A 26,743-nucleotide genomic window follows, 5' to 3' on the forward strand; every position below is an offset into this window, starting at 1 on the left:
CAAGCGTGTAGAGAAAAGGGGGGGGGGGGGGAAGGCGGGAAGGCACGTGGTGGTCACGTGATGGTGGTGGGCGCCGCTGCTGCTGCTGCTTTGTGAACACAGGTATCGCGTGGGGGTGTCGGGACCGTCGGGGAGTGGGATGGGGGTGCGTCTCCTTTTCTCATTGCTTGCCCCACGCGCACGGTAGCGGAGTGGTGGACTTGTGTGCCCAGGGGAGGCCCGGCGCCCTTCCCCCACCCAACGGTCTGGGGGCGGCCGTTGCTTCCTCCGCAGCCTGAGGTCTCGGGTGGGCTCACCGCCTGGAAGCCGGTTCCCCGCCCTGGTGGGAGGTTTTTTCTGGCAGCGGCTGTCTGCTAGGGCCGTTCCCCGCCCCCCCCTCCCCCCCCCCCCCCTTAAGGCCTGTTTCTTCTTCCCGGCTGTGGAGTGGGGTGGTGGCAGCGGCCTCCCGGGAGAAGCTTCGCCATGCTTAGATTGCCGGCCCCCCCTTCCCTTTAGCGGTAGATGCTGTTGAGTAGGCCGTGGTTGCGGGCAGCTCCTGTCCTGTTCCTGCCCGGACTCGTATGGGGAGGGGGAGCCGGTGGGTGCCGGGAGAGGGGGGTTAGTTTTCCCACCCTCTTTCGTCCTGGTGAGAGTGTCCCGCACCCCATCCCTCTTGTTTCCCGTGTCCTTACAGCTGGGGATTTCTCTCCTGATGGGTTCGTACTTCTCGTGGCTCTGGGCTGTGAAGAGAGGGGGGTGCAGCTGGACCTCTCAGAGGGGAAGCAGGGCTGCCAGATGGGTGTGTGTCTTGGGGCCTCTTCCTGATACCGAGTCAGGCCAAAGGAGGGCTGGCAGCACGGGAAGGGAGCAAGTGGGTGAATAACTGCTGGTTTGTGCCTTGTGTAGGGCTTTACCTCAGTATTGTCTTTTTTCTGTCCTTCACAGGTGCTCCTTCATGGGGAGTGGGTGGGGTGGTGGTGTAGGGCAGCCGTGTCCCAGTCACAGCTACAGAATTCACTGACTATAACATCTCAGCAGCAACAGTAGGTTACTTGAGAACATGGTGATGAATGAACTGTTCTGTTAACCTTATCTAGTCCTTCCTCGCCCCTGACTCTGTGCTTGCTGAGAATTGGAAGTTAGGGTAGAGTTTTGTTATTGGTCTGGCTTATGTTGCATTTAAAAACAGAAAAGAAAGCTCTTCTGTGTTTGCTATTGTTCCTGAAGAAAATTACAGCAGGAAAGTAAACTGGTAGAAACCCTTCTGCAAGAAACTGGATGTAGAAAGGACCTGGTCCACCTTTGAGCCTGATGGCAAGGATCTTCTGAACTCTGTGATGTGAAATAGATTTAAAAATATGTGCAGAAATGTCTGCAGTGCTGTTGAATGCCACCTGGGAGTTGCTCAGGGTGAACCTGGTTTGAAGCTTCTCTCTTGTAGATGTGTTAACATCAGGAGCATGGACATGTAGAGTCCTCTTGATTATATTCAAAGGAACACGCGGTCTTGGGGAACAGAAACTTGGAGTTAGGTGTGGAGCTATGTAAGGGGAAGCTCATTAGGGTCAGCTCGCTTCCTTTCTAGCTACCAAGCAGCAGTTGATCCCTAGTTATCTCAATTTGAGTAAATGCTGAATGCTTATAATATAGCAGTAGATCAAGGTGATAGCCTCTGGGGTGGTGGTGGCTGGTGAAATGGAAGGGAGGTCCTGGTGTGAGAGTAGCTAGTTTTTTCAAGAAGAGAAATTGGAGCTATGTGTGTGTGTGAAGGGAAGGGAGGAGGAGGATGATGTGCAGGTCTGGAGGAGCAGTGCTTATCACTGAAATAGCCCTTCACAACAAATGGCAGCAACTCGGCCTTCTGAGGCTCTGCTTTTTTTTAATATTTATCAGGCCCTTTTAACAATTCCCTTTACTATATCACGTTCTCTAGTGGAATCTGGGTTTGGATTCCTACCTGACTGACTCAGTATTTATACCTGGGCTTGATCTCTCTGTGGTGGTTTGACATAACTTGTTTAAAGAATTTATTTTTAACCTTACACTAGGTAACTTGAAAGCAAGCAAGGCTAAATCACTTTGCAGCACTAATGATGTTTGGGACTCCTAGAGGGTTACATGGAGAAACTGGATTAACTGGTGTAAACTGATTTTGATGCATAGTCTGGGAAATTAGCCAGTTTTTGTGTTTATAACCTCAACAATCTTGGTAATTTGAGGGAGAGAGGAGTGGGAATTGGGCAAGCTCTGTTCTGCTTTGTTCAAGTTTCAGTTTTATCAGCATATTGATTAAAGAAAGTGTTCGTAGTAATAAAAACAAAGACATGGAAATTCAGAAATTTAGACTTTCACTTGCATTGTTTTGGCCAGTCCTCAAAAAAGCTCCTGGTGCCATGAGTTGCAAAAGGATTTGACCATTTGAGAGGACTTTGGAGTTACAGACTCGCCACTAAAAATGTAAGGAAGCTAAGGGAAACTCGACAAGAAAATATTGTCTATTACCAGAAGCGCACTTTTTTCTTCTTCCAGTTTTTAAGCTACCCTTTTAGAACTTAGAAGCAGGCTTTTGATGTTTTATATTTCTTCCATGGACTCTTATTTTATGTGATGCTTTCCTCATAGAATGCCATTTTTTGGTATGTTTTATATTTGTTGCTGGTGTCTCCCTAGTGATACTGATCATAGCAGAATAGTATGCTGGTTAATAGTGCTTGAGAAATGTATGTATTGTAGACTATTAATACTCTGATAACAATTAGTATTGACAATATTACTATTAATAGTATTGTTTACTTGAAATTTCAGTAATGCTTAGTACCAGTACTTGGAATAGATTCTTCATGAAAGAATAGGAATACAAATTTATATCTTTTATTAATCTTTTAACCAAATAAGAGACAAAGATAAATAAAAGCATGTGAGCAGGACTCTGAAGATCTGTGTTCTGTGCTCGGGTTTGCAACAGCCTCTTATGAGCTTGGTAAAAGAGAAGCCAAGTGACTTGCCCTTTATAAGATGACAGATTAAAGAAACTCAGTGTTGTATACTTCAAAATTAATGAATGGAAGGTGCTAGAGGAAATACAAGTAATATCTGCTTCAGTGTTGTTATTCTACTGGAGCTTTTTGTTAAATTTTGGGTTTTTTTTCTGATGCAGTCTACTCATTTGTAGCCCGTTGTGTCCTCTCTGCTTTTCAGGGAAGGCCTAGCTTGGACTTGTACTGTTTTTCATATAACTTCCCAAAACAGGTTATGCTCATTAAAGCAAGAGCCAGGATGAAAGGCTGTGAAGTAGCTCCTTTGCAATTACTTAAGGTTCATATTTTACAAAAATCATACAAAGGGTTTCTCCCTTTTCTTCTAACATGGAAGTCCATGCTTTTTAATTTTGACCATCTAAACTGGCAATTTGCCAGAACTCCCTGTCCAGCTGGGGCTCCTGCAGTTTGTTTCACAGGTGTGGTTCCTTCAGCCCTTTTCCCTCCACTACTCAGTGCTGCAAAGAGTAAACAGTGACTAAAGACAGATAGATTAGAGGCGATATGGTCTGATGTTTAAGATCTCATGGCTTGCTTTTACTACTACATAACTATTTTGCTGAGCATGTTATTTTACTTATGTTTTTCTCTAGATTGTAAAACTTGTAAGATGGGTTATATGAACAACTTTGCATAGTTCCTTTGGATGGAGTTGTTTCTACTCTCAGTTCTCTTGAAATTATTTTTTTAAAACCAGCTGTCTTTGTGAAAGCTGCGAGATACTGTGGCTTCTTTTGAAGGTAAACTTGACAAACATTCTTCCTCCCTCCCCAGCTTCTTAAATCAGTCTTCCAACAGATGAGCTTGTAGGAGTCCTTAACCTGGTAGAGTGCAGCATTTTGTATTAAAAACAATTGTTTCCCATATTGAGAGCGCTTTGATCTTTTTTTTAGACTTAAGGTTTGCCTGAAGTAGTACTCCTATGGTGAACTTAATGGTTTTGGGGTTTTTTTGCTTTATCATATAGGAAACATTTTATTCTAGATCTGCAGAAGATGCAGGTTTAATGGAATTTGTATTACGGAATCATTTAGTATTTGAATCCAAAGTTAAATGAAGAAAATGCAAATACTCTTTTAATGTCTAGATTTGAATCATCAGGTTGTGCTTTTTTTAAACCTGATTTAAGGGGGCGGAGTCTGTCTTAGCCTGTTAGGCAGTCCTGTGGTTGAAGGTGTCAATTTTGAATTCAGTAGCTATGTTCATATTCCTAAATATTTTTAATGGTTAGCTAAGGAAGTCTTTTTGCAGTTTTACTGTGTGGTGTAGGCTTCATCTAGAACAGGGGTCCTCAAACTACGGCCTGCGGGCTGGATACGGCCCTCCAGGGTCCTCAATCCAGACCCCCCCTGCCGAGGGTTGGGGGGGGAAACCAAGCAGCCGCAGATGACTGCCTGCCACTTCATCCGCGTGCTGGCCCCCTGCTTAAAAAGTTTGAGGATCCCTGGGCTAGAACACTTCAGTTGTATTTCTTATGACTAAAATACTGTTCCTGGAAGTAGGATGATTCTATAGAGACTATACTGAAATTGCTGTTGAGCAAAGAAAATTAAATGTTTTCTACTGTATTTAAGTGTTTTGAGGATGGTGGATATAATAATATAGAATGAAGCATATGGGTTCTGAAAGCTTGTTTCCTCTATGTGGTTTTAAATAACTGAATCATGGCTATTTTATGGTTAACACTTGACTGATATCTCATATTATCACACTGTCCATGTTTTCCTGTATTTGAAGGCTATTGCTGATTTTTTTTCTTTCTACATTTACATTCTTGATTTTCAAACTTGCATGTTGTCTTAGATGTGGCTTCAGCAACATGAATCTGAAAGGAATCCTGGTGCCAAACCCTGCTCTGCTGTCAGGCTGTATGAAATATATTGTATTTGAGAAATTCTGGTCCATGCTTTTGATGGGTTGTACCTCAAGGGACAGATGTCTTCTGTTACTCAGCTTTTATCTCAGCTTTCAGTCAAACATTCTTCGGATCACTGACTTGTGATCCATTTTGAGACTGACATAAGAGAGACCCAAGTTACTGATGTTAATTTTGAATGACTAAATGTGATAAGGGAGAGCGATGCTGCACTTCCCAGTCTTGTGCTTTACTTTATTACCCACTGAATGAATTTCTGAGTGTTTTGAACATGGAGTAAGTGCCATAGAGTAGTTGTCTGAAATTAATTTTAGAGAAAGATTGAAATAGTGTTATGAGTTTGGTGAAGGCAAGTTAATGAGTATGCAAAAGGTTTTTTTTCAGTGTTTGAGAAAACCTTGTGGCTTTTGATATGTGTCCTCAACCTGTTGGGTTTCTTTGCTGCTTCTTGATGTCCAGATAGCAGCCATGCCCAGCAACCTTTCTTTGCATCTTAGGAAAAGATGCTTATTGTCTTTCTTGAGTAGTTCTCTGTTATGACTGCAACTATAAAACTCCTTGCAACTTTATACCTTGTATTCTGGTTTTCATTGTTTACCATTTTATCTGTTGATGTAGTAATGTATGTTGCTGGATTCAAAGTCCCAGTGACTTCTGTCCTACCTGATTTAATTGAAGATAGATGTTCACTTGGTTTTATTTATGTGACTGTCTGAGCAGAAATGCTAGAGCTTAAGACTTGTCCCTAATGAAGCTTGCGGGGCATGTTTCATAACAACTTTTCTGTTATAAGGCTTCCTTCCCTTTTTATTTCACTTAATTGCAGACTGGCTGAGGTTGGCAGGGACCTCTGGAGGTCATCTTGTCTCTCCCTGCCTCAAGCAGGACCACCTACAGCAGGTTGCCCAGGACTGTGTCTGGACATCCTTTGAATATCTCCAAGGATGGAGACTCCACCACCTCACTGGACAACCTGTACCAGTGCTCAGTCACCCTCACAGTAAAAAAAACATTTATTGATGTTCAGATGAAGCCTTCTGTGTTTCAGTTTGTGCTTGTTGCCTCTGGTCCTGTCACCAGGCACTGCTAAAAAGAGCCTGGCTCTATGTATGTGCCTTCCCTTTAGATATTTATATGCATTGATGAGACACCCTCCCCAAAGCTTTCTTCTCTAGGTTAAACTACTTGACGTAGTCAAATCTGTAGTCCTTCAGGCAAATTCAAGGCCATATGTTCTTACATCCCTTTGAGAAGGAGACGGATTAAGGATTGAATTTAGTAAGGGTGGTGGTAACTAATTTGTGACTCTTGATAGGTGGCGAGGTAGGTGGGTTTGAGATATGTTTAGAGAAAGTGTGAAAATGCAATGAGATGCATATTTCAAATCCAAATAATGTCTGTGCTTGCAAATAAGGAGTCTTGGCTCTAGCTGAACTGAAGACTATAATTCAGCAGTTCTGTGAGGGAAGAAATGGGTCAAACATTTGATTGTCTCATAGTGATAAAATTGCCCAAGCCCTGTTTATGTTCTGTCTAGGAATTGTGTGGATTGTAAATGATGGTTTAATGCACATACAGTGTTTAGGAGAGGTTAGGCTGAGTTCTTATTGTACTTCTGCATATTGAGCAGTTCATTTTATGAAGCTATGTGCATCAGTTATTTTTAAAAGTATTTTTAAATGAAAATAAAACTTTGCAGAATTACATGAGTCCTGGTAAACTAGAAGTGAACTGGATCAGCCTATTTTTCCTGTTCTTACAAATCCAGCCCCCTTCCCCCAAATCCTCAGGACCCTTACAACTGTAGACAAAGGTTAAAATAAAGTTAGTTGGTTAAAATTACTTCATAGTTAGGGATAATGAATGAGAAGTGCTGTGATGGCTTTTTGTACAGTCCTCTGAAATGAAACATTGGTGGGTTTTAGTTTCTGTTAGAAAACCTACCTCAAATATTTATATGACTTATCTCCCTTGTTGATTCTGTTGATTGCTAGGGAGTGCTTTTGAGTACTTCAGTCATGGCAGAGAGGGAAGTGAAAAATCTCCAACTTCTATATTTCTTCTCAATAAACAAATCCATTAAAATAACTGATCAACAGAAGGAATTCTAAGTATTTCTCTAGTTATGAAATGATCTACCTATTATAAAATATGATAAAACGTAGGACAAGAAACCACAGTACTATTCCTTTTCAGTTGATTTTAATATCCAAGCAAAAATTGAGCTCAAAACCAGTGTGATGCATCTTACCTTGCAGGCCGGAACAAGCAGATTTTGAACATCGAGTCAGACTGTAGTAAGTAAAACCTTTTCTACCTAGCAAAAACTAAGTAGCTGTTTGGGATTGGAGCTGAATGTAGGAGAGAACAAATGAGAGTTTAGCAACTGGAGTTGGCATAGTTTTTATCACCAGGACTTTAAGGAGTTTAAGGTGGCCAGGAACTGGTTTTATGGTTGTAGGTCCCCTTTATCAACAGACCCTAATTGAAAAGCTGGCATGCAACTCTTCCTCATCTTCCAATTGCTTTTTTAGAATTGGTATGTATTTTTAAAATGACCCAAACTTCTAATTAAAAGAAAAATTGAGGGCATCTTTCCTTTTTTTTATTTTCAGTAAACTGTATGAAATGAAGATTTTATTAAGTTTCAGACCAGTCAAAAAACCAAACCCACAGTCCTCCCTAATAGCTCATCTTAAAGAAGATGCTGTGAATATTTTCCAATTGTATTTAAATCCAAAACATCACAGCTTCAAGAGTCTGAAGGTTAACTAAAAGATTATTGTATGTTTCTTGAACTTAGGATTTCAAGTCTTTTATAGCAATTGTGTATCTAACTAAAGCTCTGGAAGAGTTCTGCCAAAGAAATACTTGTCAGTCTAAAATTCTTACATTGTAAGCAGTGTACTTCTAACTCTTAACAATTTGCATTTCAGTGGTGTTAAAATCTCTGCTGAGTTCCAGATAAATGTTTATTTTTAGTTGCCTCTGAAGTAAAATTAGAGCCTTTTGTGGATTCACATTGGTTTATAAAATTTTTTTTTTACTCACCAGGTTTAATCCTAGTATTTCTTTTCACTTAATGTTATTGTGTTCCTTGGGTTCTGTTTTGTTCATTTTTTTAAACTTAATTAGGATTGTGATAATTCAATTGAACAAAGGTTTTTGTTCTCAAATGTGTTTTCATATTAGAATATACATTAAAAAGTCTAACTGATCATCTCTGATATGGAAGACCTTACTCTTGGTGCTTTGTGTTCTGGGAACTTTCTGGGGTTTATTCATTTTTTTATATAAAATTTGAGAACTTTAAAATGGTTTTAAGGGAAGTTATGTGTGTTTTTACTTTCTGCTGATGGAAGTTATGTGTGTTTTTACTTTCTGCTGATTTAGAGCTTTGGGTGAATGCTGTTGTCTTAACCACGTATGTCTTGGATTTTTTGCTCTTAGTGGAGGAGGCATGTAGAATGACAAGTTGCAATTTTTCCTTTTATGGTTTTTATTTTCACCTTGGTGAATCAGGTTCTTGCTAGTTTTCAAAAAGTCATGTTTTGGGTAGTGTACTCATTGAACTTCTAAAAAACAGTCTTTGTATGTTTAAATTGAGAACACATTTAAATCATCATACTGTTCTACGTTTTAAACTTGCCTAACATTGCTTTCTCACTTATTCACAGTGTCATCTTGACTTCTACAGCAAGTGTGTTTAACAGTCCCCTGTTGTGCTAGAATTTTTACATAACGTTCTTTGAATGACTGAAAATTATTATTGTTATTAAAAAGCTGTTACTTAAGGTTTTAATGCAATTTTAAAAACTTGAAGTATTTCATCTTAGTGTTATCCCTTGCTTGATTTCTGTGTAGATACAGCTTTTTGGTTTGCTAGGAGAAAATTGATGTTTACAAGAAAACTTCTGCTGAAATGGTTTTAAAGATTGCCATTGCCAAAGCATTTGTTCAGTGAAGTTTTCATAGGTGCAGTATGATCTCTAAAGCTGATACCTGTAATATTGTAATACTTGCTAGAATTGAACACTGTAGTCGGCAAAATGTTTATTCCAGATGCAATCTCAGAACTCACATGTGCACTGAGAGTGAGGTGCTGCAATTAATATAAATAAGCTAACAGTTTCAGAAACTATGATGTGAAGAGTACAAACCCCTTTTCTTTCAAAATGAGTAACTTGATCTTGCAGCAGAGTGCTTGGTCTCATAGATTGATAGCAAAATAAACAGGTGACTTGTACCTTAGGATGTTTTGGAAAACAGGCTTTCTACTTAAGCGTTTTAATGTTGTATTGTGCAGTATATAAAGCCATCATGTCTGTGCAATCAGGGGCTGTTGGTTTAGTACAATGTAGTAATAAATGACTTTGCGGAATACAAATACATATTTAAAAGGAAAAGTAAGCTTTAAGAAAATGAGCGAATAAACTTCTGTGAAAATGATTTTCTTAACGGTCTGTCAATAGGAGGGAAGCTTTGAAGGAAAAACTTTATTTGCTAATTCAGGTTTTTCAAACTCTTAACATTTTTTTGCACATTATTCAATTTTATTATAAGCTAGTCTGGCTTGGAAAGAAATGGTGGAGATTGAGAACCTCCTACTGGAGACAGAAAACATGTGGCAGCCAAACAACATTTAAGTCAGTCCAGACATGCAGAAAAAGGTAAAGATGAGTGGGCCTGGAATAGTGACTGTGGGTCTAGAAGAAGCCTAAGGGTGGTTCCCCCCACTTATTTTGGAAAGAAAATAAATACAGAATGAAGTGCAATAAAACTTTGGGCAGTTTGACATCATATGTAACTTGTCTCATTGATATCTTCTTCAAAAAAGATTAAGAAACTAACTAGGAAGTGGGAGATAAATTTTGTTTTGCTTTTTTTTTTTTTAATGTTAAAACACAGAAGAACAGCCTGGATGACTTTATGATGAATTGTGTGGAGGGCACTTTATTTATCTGCTCCTTTCCTAGAGTGTTCTATGTTTGAAGCTGTAAAGGTTGTGTCCTGGTTTCAGTTGGGACAGAATTAACTTCTTAGTAGCTGGTGCAGCCCTGTGTTTTGGATTTGGTGTGAGGACAATGTTGATAGGACACTGATGGGTTTTTGGTTGTTGCTGGGTAATGTTTATACTAAGTCAAGGACTTCTCGGTTCCTTGGGCCCTGCCAGCCAGAGGGGCTGGAGGGGACGCAGCCAGGACAGCTGACCTGAACTAGCCAAAGGGATATTCCATACCATGTGATGTCATGCTGAGTATATAAACTGGGGGGTGGGGTGGCCAGGGCCTGCTGATTGCTGTTCGGTAGCTGGCTGAGCATCAGTCAGAGGGGTGGTGAGCAATTGTATTGTGTTACTTGTTTCTTTTTCTACCTTCCCTTTGGATTTTGTTCCTCTCCCCTTCTCCCTCCTTTTCATTATAAATGTTATAATGATTATTATTGTTTTTATTTCAATTATTAAATTCTTATCTCAACCCTTGTGTTTTACATTCCTTCCTGATTCTCCTCCCCATGGGGGACGGAAGGACAGGTAGTGAGCTAATGGCTGCATGGTACTTAGTTGCTGGCTGGGGTCAAACCATGACAGATTCTTTTGATAGTTCGGTGTAGTTTTGGTGTAGATTGGATAGACCTGGCCTTTTGGAAAATTCTAGATCAATGGAATGAGAATAAGTGAATTTACACCTGACACCAAGTGGAGAAGTTTTGATTGTGAGAAAAATAATGCTCAAAATAAAGTAGGAAAACCTGGGGTAAAATCAAGTTTTCTGATTGAAGCAGGTCAAGATAATGTTTACTATCAAAGGGAACTAATAAACCCCACCTTGTTTAAAACTAGACAAAATGCTAACGCTGGTTGCGACCACAGAAGGAGCAATCCAGAGTTAGCAGAGAAATAAAAATAATCTCTTATGGCTTTTGGTTCTCAGTGCAGTTTTTGTGGCTGCTCGTCTCGGAGCACCTGACAAAGTTTGAAAAAGGATTCGTTGTCTTGCAGGATTTCACTTTGGAAAACTAAACTGAATTAAATGGCCATGAGTTTTCATCAAGACTATTCGCAGTAAAAGCATAAGGTTCCTTTCATTCACAAACTTTAATACTGTCTTAGAAACTATTGTTTCTTTTCCTCCTTTTGGAACTTTATATTCAGAGTTGTATATGTCACGGGGGGGGGGGGGGGGGGGGGGGAGGGGAGTTTTTTATTTTGGTGGATTCTCATCTTGCCTAAGATGAACCTTGAGAAATATAATAATCTGGGGGAAAATTATAGAAAGTTATTCTAGAATATCTTGCTTTAAAAGAGTGTTTTTCATTAAGACTCCTGGTTTTCTTTGGTTTTCTGAATATGTGAGCATATTGCAAGCAGTGATCTGTACTGGTGGTCTTCCCTCAGTATCTAGTTCAAGGAGTAGGGCTCTGTACAGGTGCAAGAATGATATCAGAGCTCTTTAGTGTTGCTACTGAAACTCTGAAGCTAGAATCAGATCTATTATCACGAGGTTTATAGCACATTTTATAGATATAGCCTTACTGATTACTTAGTGCATTTGCTTTTATATCACTTGTGGCTTGTAATTTAACCATTGCTTTTTGTTGTGAGTATTGTAATGTGATCTGATGAGTGTCGCAAGTCTGAATTAAACCTTCCCTCCAAAACTCTTATGGTGGCACTTTCTACCTTGTTCCTCATCAATTCTAGTGTGGATTAACTAGGTGCCCTTTTTTTTTTTATGCAGTTGAGTGTGCTCTTGCTAGTGTGAGAATGTAACAAATGTTTCCACTCTTACTTGGCTATTTTTAGCCCTGTTGCTTGTATCTGTTTCTATTCAAAGAATTACTTTTGAAGCTATTCCAGGAGAACATGGTTCTGTTCTGTGATGCGGGGGGGGGGGGGGGGGGGGGGGGGGAGGGAGAGCACAAGTGCTGAGCGTGTTCGTTATCTGGCAGTAAGATGTCTGATATAGAGTGCTGCTTTCTGTGTGACTGAACTCCAGTCAAAGCAAATTCCTCCTTCTGGGTATTGTCCTGGCTGTGTGGCTCCAAGCTTGTGTTAGCAATTTCTTTCTGTCATTTGGAGTACCTAGGTTTTAAATTGAATCTTCTTTTTGGTTTTGTTTTTCTGTGTAAACAGCAATTAATTTTAGGGGCTGTTTAGATATGGGCCATTACATCAGAGCAAATAACTGAAGTATGCATTTCTGTAGTTTTAATAGCCAAAGATGATAGTTTGCAGTTATTGTCTTTTTTTCCCCTGCTCTTGTTACAATTGAGCAGCTGGGGTTTTTGTTTGTTCTGGTACTGGTTTAATCTGGATTAACTTTCCCTTTTTTTGCTGTTACATGAATTACTAATCTTGTGGGTGCAGCTAGCTGTTGATTGTAATGGTTCATGGGGGGTGGTCCACCAAAAAGTGTTGTGTTTTTTTTAACTGTTGTCTTATGGTTGGTACTGTTGACAAAGTACAAGCCTGAAGTGTCCTTGATGTATGCTTGTAGCTCATGTTGTATGTACTGACTTAGCCCAAGCTTAAACTGTTTCAACAGTGTCCTACTGATGTTGTCACTAGAGGTGTGAGGAACAGTGGTTTTGAGACAAATTGGTCACAATTAATACAGGAAGGTCATATGTCCTGTGCAGCTTCAGTGGTATATTTCAGTTGTTGCGACGGAGGGAAGACACAGTCGCTCAATATGAGTGATCAGCAGACTTCGTTTATTGTCCCTTACAGTCACCTTTTATGCCTTGTTATAATTAGCTCATACATATTACAAAAGTTAAGCTCATTATTGGTTAGTTGCCTAAATACCAAGCCCACCCCTAGTTTCTCTTCTGTAGTTTTCTGTTCCCACCTGCAACATTCTTTTCCCACCGCAATCTTCCTGTTATTGTGTAACAAGGACAGCCAAAGACAGTGTATTTTGCTTTACTTCAGATAAGCTGAGAGCGATGTGCATTTTTGTTCAGCCAGCTGGACTATGTCTATGTGACCCTTTTCAGCTAGCCAGTTATCCACATTCAGTCTTATCTGAGATGCTTTGTCTACTTAAAACTTTTGTTTTATTTGTGGTACTGTTAGCTTAACCAGAGTGTGACCTGAGTTCGTATGTCCTTCCATGTATTCTTTGAAGAGAACATCTATAACCCCAGTTCATGCTCTGCAGCTGTTTCCTCGCCTACGTGTGTGTGTGCGCCCTGAGCTCACCTGGGCTTCTAGCTGACCCCTAAGTTCATCTTGGGCAGACTGGAAAGCTGTGCAAATTACTGTCTGTAGAGGCTTTGCCTTGTGATATTTTTTCTTTCTTTTGTGTCTGTGTGTGGAGGGGAGCCATCTGAAGAACTTCTAAGTTACCCAGCCCTGTCTTCCTGGATGAGTCTGTCTGGATTTCCTTCTTTCCCTCTTGGAGGGGCTGCTGTGAGTCTTAACAAGCTGGCAGAGGGAGCAAGACTTCTCAAGGTGGGGCTTTTGATAGGGAGAGGGTGAATGTGTAAATGCATTATTCCTGTGAAAATGAAATTCAGAGATGACCAGCAAAAGCACCGAATATCTAGTTGTGTGTACAAAATCATTAAAGATTGCTTTTGGTGGCTAAATTGCTTCAGGTTAGTTTGAATCTCTAGTTTAATGCCTGAAACTGAATGTAGACAGATACTTCTGTGGCTGGGGGAGGGACTATAATCTAGATTACCATAAACTGTTAGGCTGTCCTGATTTTGGTCGATTATAGCCTCCTTGTTTGGATAAAGCACCTCCAAATTCTTATAAGTGTATTCTTCACTGCAAGTTACTGAATGCTAACAGGTATCCAAGAGGCTGGGCATCAAGGAGTGTTCCTCAGTAAAGATGAGACAAATCTCTTTTCCCACTGGTGATCGAAAGAATATACATGTCATAAGATAGTGATATTTTCAAGGTTACTCTGCTGACAGAGTCCCTTCCTGGGAGTTTTTTTATATTTTAAAATCCCTACAAGACATTTTTAATGTTTGAATTATTATTTTTTTTTGGTGGTGGTTGTTGCATGCAGAGGGCCTGATCAAGATCAAGTCTTGCTATACTGGATCCCAGGAAAACAAAATGTGAAACCTCATGTTTTACCTATGTTATAATGGCGCATGGCTGCTGAAACCTAACTTCCCCCTTTCCTCATAAACTCGATTCCCCTCTCTCATATCAGTTTTGCCAGATTCAGCAGTTATATAGCCACATAGTTTTCCACTGGATAAGCTTATTCAACTGACTTGTTTTGTTTTAGAGGGTTTAGTTTGCTCTTGAGTCAGCTCACTGAACCCACTCCCTCTGCAATTGCAGGAGCATTAGTCTGATTGAAGGGAAGTAGCAATATTATATGGTTAAGGAGTAGGGGAGCAGGAATGATGTTTCTGATGACAGCTCAGTTGCATGGTATTAGATATGAATTGAAACTCCATTTTAATGGAATAAACTGAGTTCTACATGCACTATGGATTGAACTTTGAATATACAACCAGGTCCCAAATAGGAAATAAAACACTTGTTGTGATTTTTCTTTTTTTTTTCCTCCCGAACTCTGGTCAGCCATCCTCTGCTTCAAGAAGGCTGTGTTAGCTCTGGCTACAGAGGGTAATGATTTTCAACCCTGAAAAGCCTGCTAGTTCACTTTTTTCCTCAGCTGCAATAAAGCTTTCCTTTTGTGAAGTACTAGTTAATGTTTTTTTACAAACCTCCTAGTTAATGCAGTGTATAATTCAGTCTGAGTATTTGTTGCAGGGGGTGACTAGGCTGCAGTTCTGTTAGCTGCTGTTTTGTTGAAGCTGTAGAGACTGTAGTGCCCTTTCACTGGATGCTACTCAGGAAACCTTAGGAGGGAAAACACCAATGGCTTTGTCTTTCCTGTTTTTTTTTTTTTTTTTCATTGATTGTTCCATATTTTTTTTGTGGGGGATGGCGACAAACCCAGAGAAACAGGCATGAAGAGATTTGCAATACTGATGGTTCTTCATCACTGAATGTAGCAGTGATGGAATAAATGATGAGTATACTGTGTATTGACTTGGCTAGTATTTTCTTTTATCTCCTTAGGCTAGAAAAATAAGAGAGCAGGGGACTCTGAAATGGAGGTGTTCATTTCCTCCCATAGCAAGAGGGAGTATGTGCATGGCTGTGCAAGCACCAGGAACCACCTCTGAGCTACTGTGGTCTTTGCTTCGGAACCCAAGATACTGAGTCAGTTGACAATTCAGGATAGCATATGGTGTGGTCAGTGATGGGAATACATTCTCTTTTACTTTGGTAGCTTTTAGAGAGGGTTTGCATAAGAAAAGCCTTTTATGACAGAGGACAAGAAATGAGGTCCTTCCATCAAAGATGACAGGAACATGTATTTAATTGTTCCTTCAGGTCTTAGAATATCAGGACAGGCCAGAGCTTTTCTTAAAATATTCCTCAGCAGAGAAACATACTTCAAAAGTGAACTTGCTGTTGCCCCTTCCTCACAGGATCCCCACAGATTACCACTTCTCAAAGAGAAAAGAGAATTCCTATTTTTCTGTATATTAAAAAAAAAAAAAGGCTGCACTGGTTCACACAGAAATAATATCTAGTTCATGACAACAACTGTGGTTTGGTCTGTGTTATGGTCTAGTAAGATCTTCTATTTCTGATAGTCCTGAGAGGGGTGCTTAGAAAATAATATGTGGTTAATCTAACTGGGTCTCTGTTACTTAAAGTTTCATTACAGTCAATGATAAGTGCTGGTAACTAGTACACGTTGCAGGTCCTTGCAAACATGGGGCTTATAATTAGTTAGGACAGGGAGCAGGGCTTTGGTTTTTGCATGTGAAAGTCCACCTGGTTGCTATTTAAAATGGTGCTGTTCTTGCAGAAAGACAGCAAAAGATGAGAACAGTGATTTTGTAGATATTGATGTGTGAAACAAGGTCAAGTCATCTGACTCTTCTAGGACAGGGGTCCTCAAACTATGGCCCGTGGGCCGGATATGGCCCCCCAGGGTCCTCAATCCAGCCTCCGGTATTTACAGAACCCCCACCCCCCGCCGGGGTTTGGGGGGGGGAACCAAGCAGCCACAGATGACCTCCTGCCACTTCATCCGCGCGCCGGCCCCTTGTTTAAAAAGTTTGAGGACCCCTGTTCTAGGATATTCACTGCCTTTTGATTGTACGAAATAACTCAGGAGTGTTGTTTTCTGACAGCAGCAGAGCTGGGTGGGTTTTGCTAACCAGGTTTTTAACAGTCTGAAGATTGCCTTAGCTGTATGAAAGATAAAGCCCTAGATGGAAGCTGGTTAGGCTTTTGATCTTAGTGCAGTTGTAATTTTTAATTAATTTTTAATACCAGTGAAAGTTGAATTTGAGAAAATTGATTCCTCCTTCAGAAATTTCTGTATGAGTAAGGGCACTTGTTGCCTTTGAAGTTTGAGTATTTATAAAGAAACTATGAGGGCAAGTCTGCTGAATGCTTATTGGGTGTAGTTGGCAGATTTTGATTAATGCTAGGATATACTGAAATGTCTTTGCCTAACACATGTTTTACACTGGGATAATAGCAAAGATAAATATTGTGAGATTAGAGTTTTTTTAAAATAATGTTAATGATACTGCTTTTATGATTGGAACTTGCTTTACTAGTGGATAACATGCACTGTTCAGTCCCCCTTCTACATCGTGTTTTTGAGAGGGGCTCTGGATATGTGACCAGCCTTTGCCTAACTCCAGTCTTTTGAAGATGAGTACTTTTCTCTTCCAAAACAGTGCTGTCTTTTAAGACCTATTTGTATATTTCTTTGTCATCTTTTGTATAACATTTCCTTAGGAATACTAATCCTTGAAATTAACTTTTTTTTTTGCTGGTAATGAGAAATTATTGATTTCTGTAGATTGGTGTGTGTCCTTAGCTAATTATAGGTTGACTTGGCAGAATAATAATTTCAACTGATCAACTCAGTGGGTTTTAAGAAAAGTGGGTAAGAGTATTCACTTGTTTATTCAGTATGCTTTGCTAACACAACAGGAAGTGTATGTTAGTTTATATGTTTGTGCTGGTACTCTGGCCACTCCCAGCAATCCTTTTTTCTTGGTAAAATGTGAGAGCATACAGACAATACAATTTCTCTCTTCTGTGGTGTTCTGCTAGTGATGCAGGTCTGCTCCTGGTCATCAATATTCTATCTACTGTAGAAGACCATAAGATGAGTCATGAATCCTCCTAGGATCCATAAGCTTAGTATTGGCTTGAGGCAATACTGACACTAAGTAATCCTCACTGCTTCTGAGGAACATTTGACATGCAAACTCTTTTCCCCTTTCAAGCAGTAATAAAGGTGGTGAGATTCTTTAGAAAACAGCACTTGAGGTAAACTCTTTGCAGGCATGGATTTTTTTTTTTCTCATGCTTGTGTCATGCTACTGCTGTAGCAGTAAAATCTAGACTCATTGTACATGTACAGTGGTCATGCCATCATGAAGCAGTGTTCTGCAGTCTTTTCCCAGCCCTGTCATTGTGAGAAATACTTGACTGAGTAGCTTTGTGATTAGAGTATAAAAAAGCAATCACACTTTTAAGGTGTTAACAGAGTTTTCTGCACAGTGTTCTTTATCACAACTCCTTGTCCAGAGTCAAGAAAACAACTTTCTTGAGACTGCCTCGGGAAAAGAATTGAAACTGCAAATGTTTTGTTCAGTTGATGGAGGTGAATATTTAACTTCAGAAGGATTCTTGAAAGTCAGGTGGTATTGCAGTGTGTGGTCTGTCCCTGGAAATTCAGCAAAAGATTTACTGTGTCTTGCGGGGCTTGTGACCCTGTCGAGTCAGTTTGTATTCTGTGTATCTCTAGCTTTTCTGACTACTTTGAGTCTAAAAGGGCTAGATTTCTTGCCAAAGGAAAGTTGAACAAAATATAATAGAAAGCATTATGATAGCTTAAAAAACATGCTTTTTGTGTTGATATGCATTCAATTGCTCCTTGATTCTTTCCCTTCCACTCTTCCTGCAAAAACCCAACTAAATGTGTTAAATAAGACTTATGGTGGTATGGAGACTTCGGGAGGGAGTGGGGTTTGGTCTCCAAGAAAGTTGGGTGTTGAGGTACCAATATTTAAGTACTGCTTTTCAAAACTAGAGTATTGTCATTCTATCACTAATCTGGTGATGGCTTATACAGTACTATAATTGCTTTTGTAGTATAGGTCCTTGTGCTAAACTTGCTCTACAGATGGAAACACTAAAACAAAGCCTTGAGATTTGGGATGATTTTCCTCTTAAAAACCTCTGTTTGCTCTCCATTTTTAAGTCTAGTTATTTGTTTTAAGGAAGTGCTGAAACTTGAATTCCTTAGCACTTGAGAAGCTAAACATACTTTAAGTGAACAATTTTCTTAACTACTGATCAAGGTTTGGATTTTTAAAATAGAAGTAAAGACAACCTTTCTCTAGAGGTACTAATTGCATCGGTGAAAAAAGGTTTACAGCAATCCTGTGTTTCTTTTTTTCTGACAATAAACAAAAAGTATGACCACCTTCTTTACACAAGTTTTAGGAAGTCCAGTCTCTTTAGTGCTTTCACCTCCTTTTCTGCTAGTGTTCTGAGGGTCTGTTTTGTTTAACGTGTATCTATTTCTTTAAAATACAGCTGTTTTGTAACTCTAGTAAACAGCCAATGTGTCTACAAGGTCAAATATTAACTGCTGATGAGGGACTTTGGCATTGAGCCAGACCCTGATGTGGAAACTGAAATATTTGCTTGTCTGAATATTTTTTGATCTTTATTAAACAGATTTAATTAAGAGTTGTCTTCCAGTCTCAAATCTTTCTTCATTCAATCTGCAGTTAAAATTAAGTTCATCAGTTTGTGATATTCTGCCCATTGCTATGACAACAGTCTGCCAAGTGGACTTTAATATGAGGAATTAGAGAGAACAAGAAGCTGCTTTGCGAGTGAGGAAATGTTCTTGTTCAGCCACATCTTAATAATTAGTAACATCCCACTTACCATAGTGACTACAATTTTGAGCGTTAATTTGAAGGCAGTGGCTAACTTAACCTGCCTTCTGCCTGTTGCTTCGGTACTCTTAAAGAGTGGGTGTGAAGTGTCAGCCCTGCATGGTGAAGACATGCCTGTGCCAGGGAGGTGCTGTGTTTCCCTGGTTAGTGCACTGTTGATGGTGGAGTGGGGCCCTTCAGCTGCTGCTTGTGTGTGCTGGGGCTTAGCTGGTTGCAGTGTCTGGACACTGCCTGTAGATAGTGGGAGCCAACTAAGGGGGAATAAAATAGCTTTATTTTTAAAGCTCCCTTGATATCAAGCTGCTAATTGTGCTTTTAAGACTACTGGATTGTGTATGAAACTGATTGTAATATGCCCATGTTGGCTTGATGGGGTAATGTCAAACTGGGGGTGTGTTTCCATACTTGTCTGAAGCAAGTACAAGTCCATACTACTGCCAGGAAGAGGCCTTTGCTGGCTTTCTGCTTCAGACCTGTTGCCAAACTGCTGTTCATGGGCTGCATGGTCAGCAAGATGAGCATCATCTTTAAAGATGCTGTCATACTGTTCAGGTTGTTTGGCTCTGTTCCCACCAGCAGGCTGATCTTGCTGTGAACGCTTCACCCCCCAGGAGTGTTTCAAATGCTTGTGTGCCTGCTTTTTTCCTTAAGGTATCCTTTCATCCTGAAAGACAAACATGGTTTAAATGACTGTCACGCAGAGACACTAAAATATATGTTCGGAGAGGCAGAAAAGACCCAATTCTCCTCAGAAGCCATAGGTTGCCTGGCTATCAAAGTGTAGGCTATAGTTCAGCATGTGCTTTACAAACAAATGCAAAACTTTGTTTTAACATCACTGCACAAAAAAAAAACAAACAACCCAAAGGTCATTATTAGCATACATAAACTTAAGTTTTTGAGATGTTGGTAGTTCAGTCAGCAAGGCTTATAAAGCGGATTTTAACACAAAGAGCAAAAGTAATTTCTACTGTGGAATCAACTGAAGACTGTCCGTAACATGTTTAAAATATCAGTGGATGGCCGTGACCAGATAATAAGTGATGAGAGTTGAACTTGCTGCTCAGAGCATCTCTAAATTTACTTAATATTTTGATTTCCACAGAACATGTTTTCATTAGTTCGAACAACCTCTGTTCTGACTGTATCTGGCTTTTGGGGTGTCAGGTGTAGTGCTCTGAAGGCCTGTGTGTTCTGGGGCTTAGAAGACAATGAAATTAGACTATTCAAAGCCAATCTGTCTCCCAGTCTCGTATTCATAAAGCTGGAGAAACACAGTGTTCCAGTTCAGCACATACTACAGTTGGTTCCTGGTAAAGACAGGCCTTTTCTTGTTAAATATGTAAAGAGTTCACGAAAACATACTTTTTCTTCAGACTTCATTGAATGCTTTAACTAGCATGTAAAAAAATTCAATGTCAGGGTTCATTTTTTGGCCAACAAAAATGTATTTCTAAAGTGAAGAAAAGATTTAGATTATAATGGGGTTAACTGTCTTTCTGATTCTAGATGAGGCTCCTGAGCATTGTAAATTGATGTTTAAACTGAAGCATCTCATTGCAGCTTTAATTGTTGAGTACCTATTACTTGTAGATGCTAGTGAGCAGCTGGGTATTGAACACATCCTCATCCATGTAATCACAACGGTTTGCTCAGTCTTTATCTGAATATTATTGTGCATTGAGCTTGGTGATAGCCAGCTTGCACCAGGGCTGCTGCCCTGACAAGTTGTGTGCTGAGACATTCATATGTTGGAGTTTCAGTAAAAGCACTTTGCTATTTGTTTGCATATATTCTGCTCAGTTGCACCACTTACAGGTTGTCTTCAGTTCCCTAAATTTGCAGGTTTTACTTCCCAGTGTCATGGGGACAGAAACCAGGCTGTTGACTGTGACTGTTCTGACCAGTTGAGAGATCTGTTTCCAGTTATCATAGCTACTATAAACCATGCTCATTGATTAACCTTGTGTTAGATCTTGTACAAACACGGGGGGAATAAAAAAATTCTTGTTTCAAGGTAATTGTAGTGGTAGAGGATTGAATGAGAATGAAAGCTGACTGCCACAAATGGCATAGCACTGGTGTGTGTGTGGTTTGAGTTTTCTTTTGGGTTTCTTTGCTGTACAGCAAAGGTATGTTTAAAGCAGGGTAATAGGTAGTTTTGTAAATAATCTCTTTAAGTATGAGGGAGAACAGTAAAAAAATAAATACTGGCTACAGAGGCTGGATTTAAAGGTAAGGATCATAATTTCTCTTATAAATGAGAGGTGAGATATGTAGAGTGAGCATTGGCCATAACCTCCGTATATGTGCAGGAAAGCAGTTTAATGATAGGGAAGAAAGAAATGGCCTGGTTTGTGAATGCAACTTTTGCATTAGCATTCCGAGTGGGTATACGAGTGGTTAAATTCCAGGCATCAAAACAAGACAGCAGATACTACAGAAATTTAAGGAGTGATGCAGCTGGAGCCGGAATTTCAGCAGAGCAGCAGATAGAAAAGTCTATATATTAAATAACTGGGAACAGTTGTGAGACTTATACTTCCAGATGACATCTAGATCTAGACAGGTCCCTATCAGCTGACAAAAATGCTTTTTATCCACTGCATTTCCTCCTTTACTGTAAAGACTGCGATAAATCCAGTAATAGTGTATTAAAGCTGCTTTCTTGGGAGTCTATAGAGTACATGGTAAAAGCCGGAAGAGTTCTAGCTATCACATTTGTATATTATCTGGGTATTGAATCAGTACCCTGCCTTAACTCATGCTTTTTTTTTTCCTTCCTCCTTTCAGATTTTCTATTTTGTACATACATTGTTTTGTATATACTATATATGATGACTTCAGTGGGTAGTGAACGTACCCGGGGCACTCGGGACAAAACACAAATTTCAACCACACAGCCAACACAACCACAGAAACAAGTAGTACAGGTACGTGCTACTATATAATCTTTGAGTTGAAAGTGAGCATGTAATGATATGCGTTTTTTCCCCAAAGTCAGTAAAAACTGAGAAAAGACTGGGGGTGGGGTGGGGAAATCATGGTCTGTTTTGGAAGAGTATGTTTTATACCTTGTTCTAATTGTTCCGTAATCTAGCACAGCATTAAGTTGTTCCTGTATTCTTGTTGCTAAAGGAGCTTTGTATTCTTCAGCAACATTTCCCATCAGTGAGGAATTCTATGGCTATGCCTGTGTTGGGATTTCTGTCCTCTGACCTCAGTGTCCTCAGATCTCAGTTCTTCTATATGCTAGCCTCATGATGCTAGAAGATTTTTGGTTGATAGAGGAATTTGGGTGGGTGGGAAAACAGTTGTTAGATGTGTGCTGTGTTCTACAGCATGAATCAACATATCTGCAAGTCACAAAATCCTAAACTTACTGTGCAGTGTCTTCACAGAGTGAAATAAAGATGGTCATCTACCAGCAGATTAAAATTATTTTGAGTATCTGTGAGACTGAAATTAAGCTCTTATCCATTGTCTTGGCTCTCAGCAGCAGAGTAGTTATGTGCTTGTCTGGCTTAGAGTGCAAAATGTCTGCTCCTGGCAGCTCATTATTCTCTTGCCAGGTACTTCTGAAAATTGGAATTGATTCAAGAATTGCCTCAGTTCTCTGTTGGCAGAGAGCTCGTCATTCTAGAGGTGCTCCCCTGGGAAATTGTCTTATTATTTTCTAGGCTGATCTTTAACATGGAGGGGCTCCTGTTCTGTTTTGTACAGTATTATGTGACGTCAAGCCCTTATCTCCTTGCATTGCAGTGTTTTGCATAGTGATGATTCATACTAACGTGTGGATTTAGAAAGTGACTTTCAACAGATGAAGTTGAATTTGGTTTTGTTTTATAATAAGTAAGGCTGCAGGAATATAGCAAGCAAGTTGACAAAGTGGTGGTTTCCCCTTTTTTGACATTTGCAAGACAGCAGTGGAATACTCTGTCTGGTTTTGGGTTCCCTGGCATAAGACAGACATTGGCAGATGAGAGCAAGTCCAGTGAAGAGCTGTGAAGATGGTTGAGAGGCTGGAGCACAGGATGAATGAGTAAATGAGCTAAGGGAACTGGATTGTTTCAGCCCTAAGGCAAGGCAAGGTTGTATCTTCTGTTCAGATACCTTGTGAAAAAGAGTATAGAAAAGGTGAAGCCAGACTCTTCTCAGAGAGACAGTGGCACAAGTTGGAACACTGGAAATTCCAGCTGTTAAAAGGAAAAAAAAATTGTTTACCATGGACATGGTCATGGATTAGAGAGGCTGTGGGATCTCTGTCTGGCCCCAAGCAGCTCCTCTGATGTGACATGCTCTCGGTGGGAGGTTGCACTGAGTGTCACTGGAGGACCTTTCCAACCTATGTGATTCATTGTGTTAGGTCTTACTGACTTTTTTCTGCATTTTGTCTCCTTATTCTACTTCTTGCATAATAGATACTGGTTTGGTCGATTCAGTGGAAAAGATGGCTATTTAATATTCAGCACTTATGTTTTAGTGCACCATATTTTTATTGTTTAGATATCAGATGGACCTTCCTGTTTAGTCAGGCTTTACAGATCAACAGAAACATGTGGGATTTTACTGTTCAATTACTACTAATTAATTTTTCTGAATGTAGAATAATATTGCTTTCCTAAATGGAGCTTTCATTGTCATATCACATTGATCGCAATTTAAGAAACTACATCACAGTTCTTTTGCGTTGCTTTTGGATAATAAATATACCATTTTATTATAAGATCTGGGTCTATTACTGTTACTTAATTTTGTGTTTTGCATGCTTCTATTTTCTGGTAGTTTGAAGCTGTTAGTTAAAAATTTCCTTCACTGTTATGCTGCAAAGTTAATATATCTTGTAAGCTTGAGTAAAGTTTTAGCTGTCTTAAGATGCTACTGTTTTCTTAGTTACAATTAAAACTGAATTATACTTTTTTGTAGGATACTATGTTACTTGTAACAATGGTACCTTAAAAATAAAGAACCACTAGTTTCTGGGAAAAACCAAAAACGTCTTGTGACAATGATTTGGAGCTTATATAGTAAACGCATCTTGTGCGTTTTTGTTGTTTATTCTCCTCTTTTTTTTTTTCTCCTTATGAATCTTTTCATCTGGGTGTAATCTACTGGCATAAATATTAGTGATATTGCATTTACTTGTGTTTCTAAGTTTTCTCCTTACACAGGAAAACTGAAGATACTGTCACACATTTGATATTGTTATGAAATTGGTATATTTTAGTCTTCTAATGTAGACTTGAAAAAAGTTGGTTTACAGAAGAAATGAATCTTAATGTTTTACTGTTTCTGGTCAAATATACTGTCATGTCTCTACGGAAATTAGTGTCTGAATGTTTTTACTCTGGATATCTTTAAAGGAAATCTTTTCGCTAGCTTAAAAGCTGCAGTGAGCCTGAGGAGGCTGAAGTCATAATGAGAAGATGGAGCAACAGGGCTTAATTCCTGAAACCAGGAGACCTTTTGGTTTTGCTCTTGGCATCTGCCAAGAGTGAGCTCCTTCTCACAGAGCACTGCACTGACTGGGAGATTTCCATGGAGGGTGGCACCAGGGCTGGTGTGGTGAATTCCAGAGTAGGCTCTCCTCTGTTACTGACTGCTGTCAGCATGAAGCTTTGAAAATGTTAAGTAGTGCAGAGTACTTAACTCTGTTACAAATGCTTGGAATGTTGCCTCTGAGCACAGCAAATGTTGCTTCCCTCCAGGAACTGGGAGAGCTGTGGTAACTTCTCAGCAAATAAGCAGCTGATGGTGTATGGTGGAGTAATTTTTAGATACTTCTTGGGATTTACACTTGGCAACCTCTAGAGCTTGTATTTGTGGTAAATTTCAAAACTGAAGCAGTTTGAGGCTGATTAAGTCTGAACTTGTGAGGCACAGAATTTCATGTGGGTATCCTGTGAAGTGAGACCATGAAAGGTGAGATTAAACGAACTGCCCAGGATGAATCTGTCAAGAATTTCAGTAGATGAGGTGGTCCCCTTCTCAATGAAGAAGTCTTCCACAGCACATCAACTTGTGTTTCAGATCCTGGTGCTCTCTAGTATCAGCCTTTTCTAGCATGAGATGGTAGCCTCTTCTCTTTGAACAGAAATCAAATTAGGTCTAGGATTGTGTAGCATACAGTTATCTTTGGTATTTTCATGGGAATGCAGTTCAAGTAGACTGCAAATGCTGCACTGTGAAGACTGGCCTCTTTGATGCAATATTAGTTTTCTTGAGTTGCTTTCTCTCTGGGGCAGCCATAGCCTGTTTGTATTTATGGCGCTTTATGACATCCATCCATTTTAGTCTTTCAGCTTTTGGAGAAGTTGCCAGCATGGATTTGTGGTCCAGAAATGTTAAAGAAGCACCAAATATTTCATCTATAACAAGATCCTTTAGCAGTTTTCAGAGACCAGTATTTGCTTATAAAGAAAATACACAGCTGTTCACGGGTGAAATCTTGAGGCATGACTCAGTCTCTTTTTAAGTGCTCATAAAACTACAGAGTTAACTTGTTGGGAGAGTTGTAGAAGGTGATGTGAGCAAGAGTCATCAGAGATGTGGTTAATTTAGAAATACCATTGCCAGTTTGTTATGATAAAACTAACTGGAGTGGTAGGTACTAAATAAAAGCAATAATATCAAAGCATAGGCTTCTGTGGTAAGTTCTATATTATTATTTGGTTGTCTTTTCTATGTGGTGACCTTTAAGTGTGGTTCAAACACATTAGAACATGTTGAAATTGCTTTTCTCAGCTAACTTTCTAACTATAAAATGGGCAGAGGAGATGTTAATCCCTTCCCCATAGCACCCCTGTGCTTGTTGTGTATGTTCTTTTTGAGAATCTGGAGAGAAAAAAATAGTAACACTAGGAGATATTTCTAAAAAATATATTGTTACCTTTTGCATACTTTATTGGATGTTTGCATTTTTCAGGCAACAGCAGAACAGATTCGCCTTGCTCAGATGATCTATGATAAGAACGACACAGATTTTGAAGATAAAGTGAAACAAGTATGTTTCTTATGGTACAGAGTTTTTATGCCCTGCAGTAAGGTGCTCCAAAGCTGGCTTACGTTTTGGAGCTAGAGTGTCTGTTTCTGATTTAGATGAAACCTTTTTCAGAAGGATGTAAGTTTAACTAGGAAAAGGTGCTTTTATTGCACTGTGAAGTCTGTTTACAAGAAGTTGTATGGTAATGTAACTATACAGCCAGAGCTATAATAGTATATCTTTCTTTGTAGACAAGTCTTTAAATGAAAACTCATCTGTACTGTCTCTTCCAGACTGTATCTCTCTATTATAGTCCTGATGTTTAATGACTGTCAGAATAAAGAGTGTATTCAGTTTGTCCACATGTACATGCACATGGGAAAAATGTCACCTGTGTAAACAGTGTTTGCTAATATGGGGGCTGTTTTTCAGGAAAAGTAAAAATCTAATCATAGCTTAAAGGTGAATTGAAGTGTTAATTTAAAAAAAAAAAACTAAAAAAATCTGACCTTCCAGATCTGTGTATACATTAAAATGATAGAATTACAAAGTGAAAATGAAATCTCATATCATTTCCTCTACCATGCTGAATTTCAGGTGTAGATGCTGGAGCTTCCATTGCCAAGTTATAATTGAGACTGCTATTTCAAGCAGTACTGAGAATCCAGTTCCCTGTTCTGCTGTGGGTATCGGTGATTTTGTCCTAGTAAACACATCACAACTTATAAAGAACCTAGGAGTGCAACTCAGGAGAGAAGAATTAGTGTGAATGTTAATGAAGTAGAGGAGCAGATGTCTTGATTTCTTTTCCTTTGTAAAACCTCTGAAGCATTATTAAGTGCTTTTTGTTGTTGTTCTTATAAACTTGTT

The 26,743-nt window shown here is 39.5% G+C and overlaps 1 protein-coding gene across 1 annotated transcript in view; it reads left to right on the top strand.

The window, feature by feature from the left end:
- LOC106631016 (ubiquitin-associated protein 2-like) overlaps positions 1-26,743 on the top strand; it is a 92,869-nt gene continuing 66,126 nt past the window's right edge. The window contains exons 1-3 of the mRNA XM_055700126.1: positions 1-102; positions 21,685-21,824; positions 25,817-25,894. Of these exons, the coding sequence (XP_055556101.1) occupies positions 21,726-21,824; positions 25,817-25,894 (177 nt within the window). The 5' untranslated portion in view covers positions 1-102; positions 21,685-21,725. The remainder of the gene's footprint in view (positions 103-21,684; positions 21,825-25,816; positions 25,895-26,743) is intronic.

The sequence above is a fragment of the Falco cherrug genome, assembly GCF_023634085.1.
Source record: "Falco cherrug isolate bFalChe1 chromosome W unlocalized genomic scaffold, bFalChe1.pri SUPER_W_unloc_1, whole genome shotgun sequence".
NCBI lineage: Eukaryota > Metazoa > Chordata > Aves > Falconiformes > Falconidae > Falco > Falco cherrug.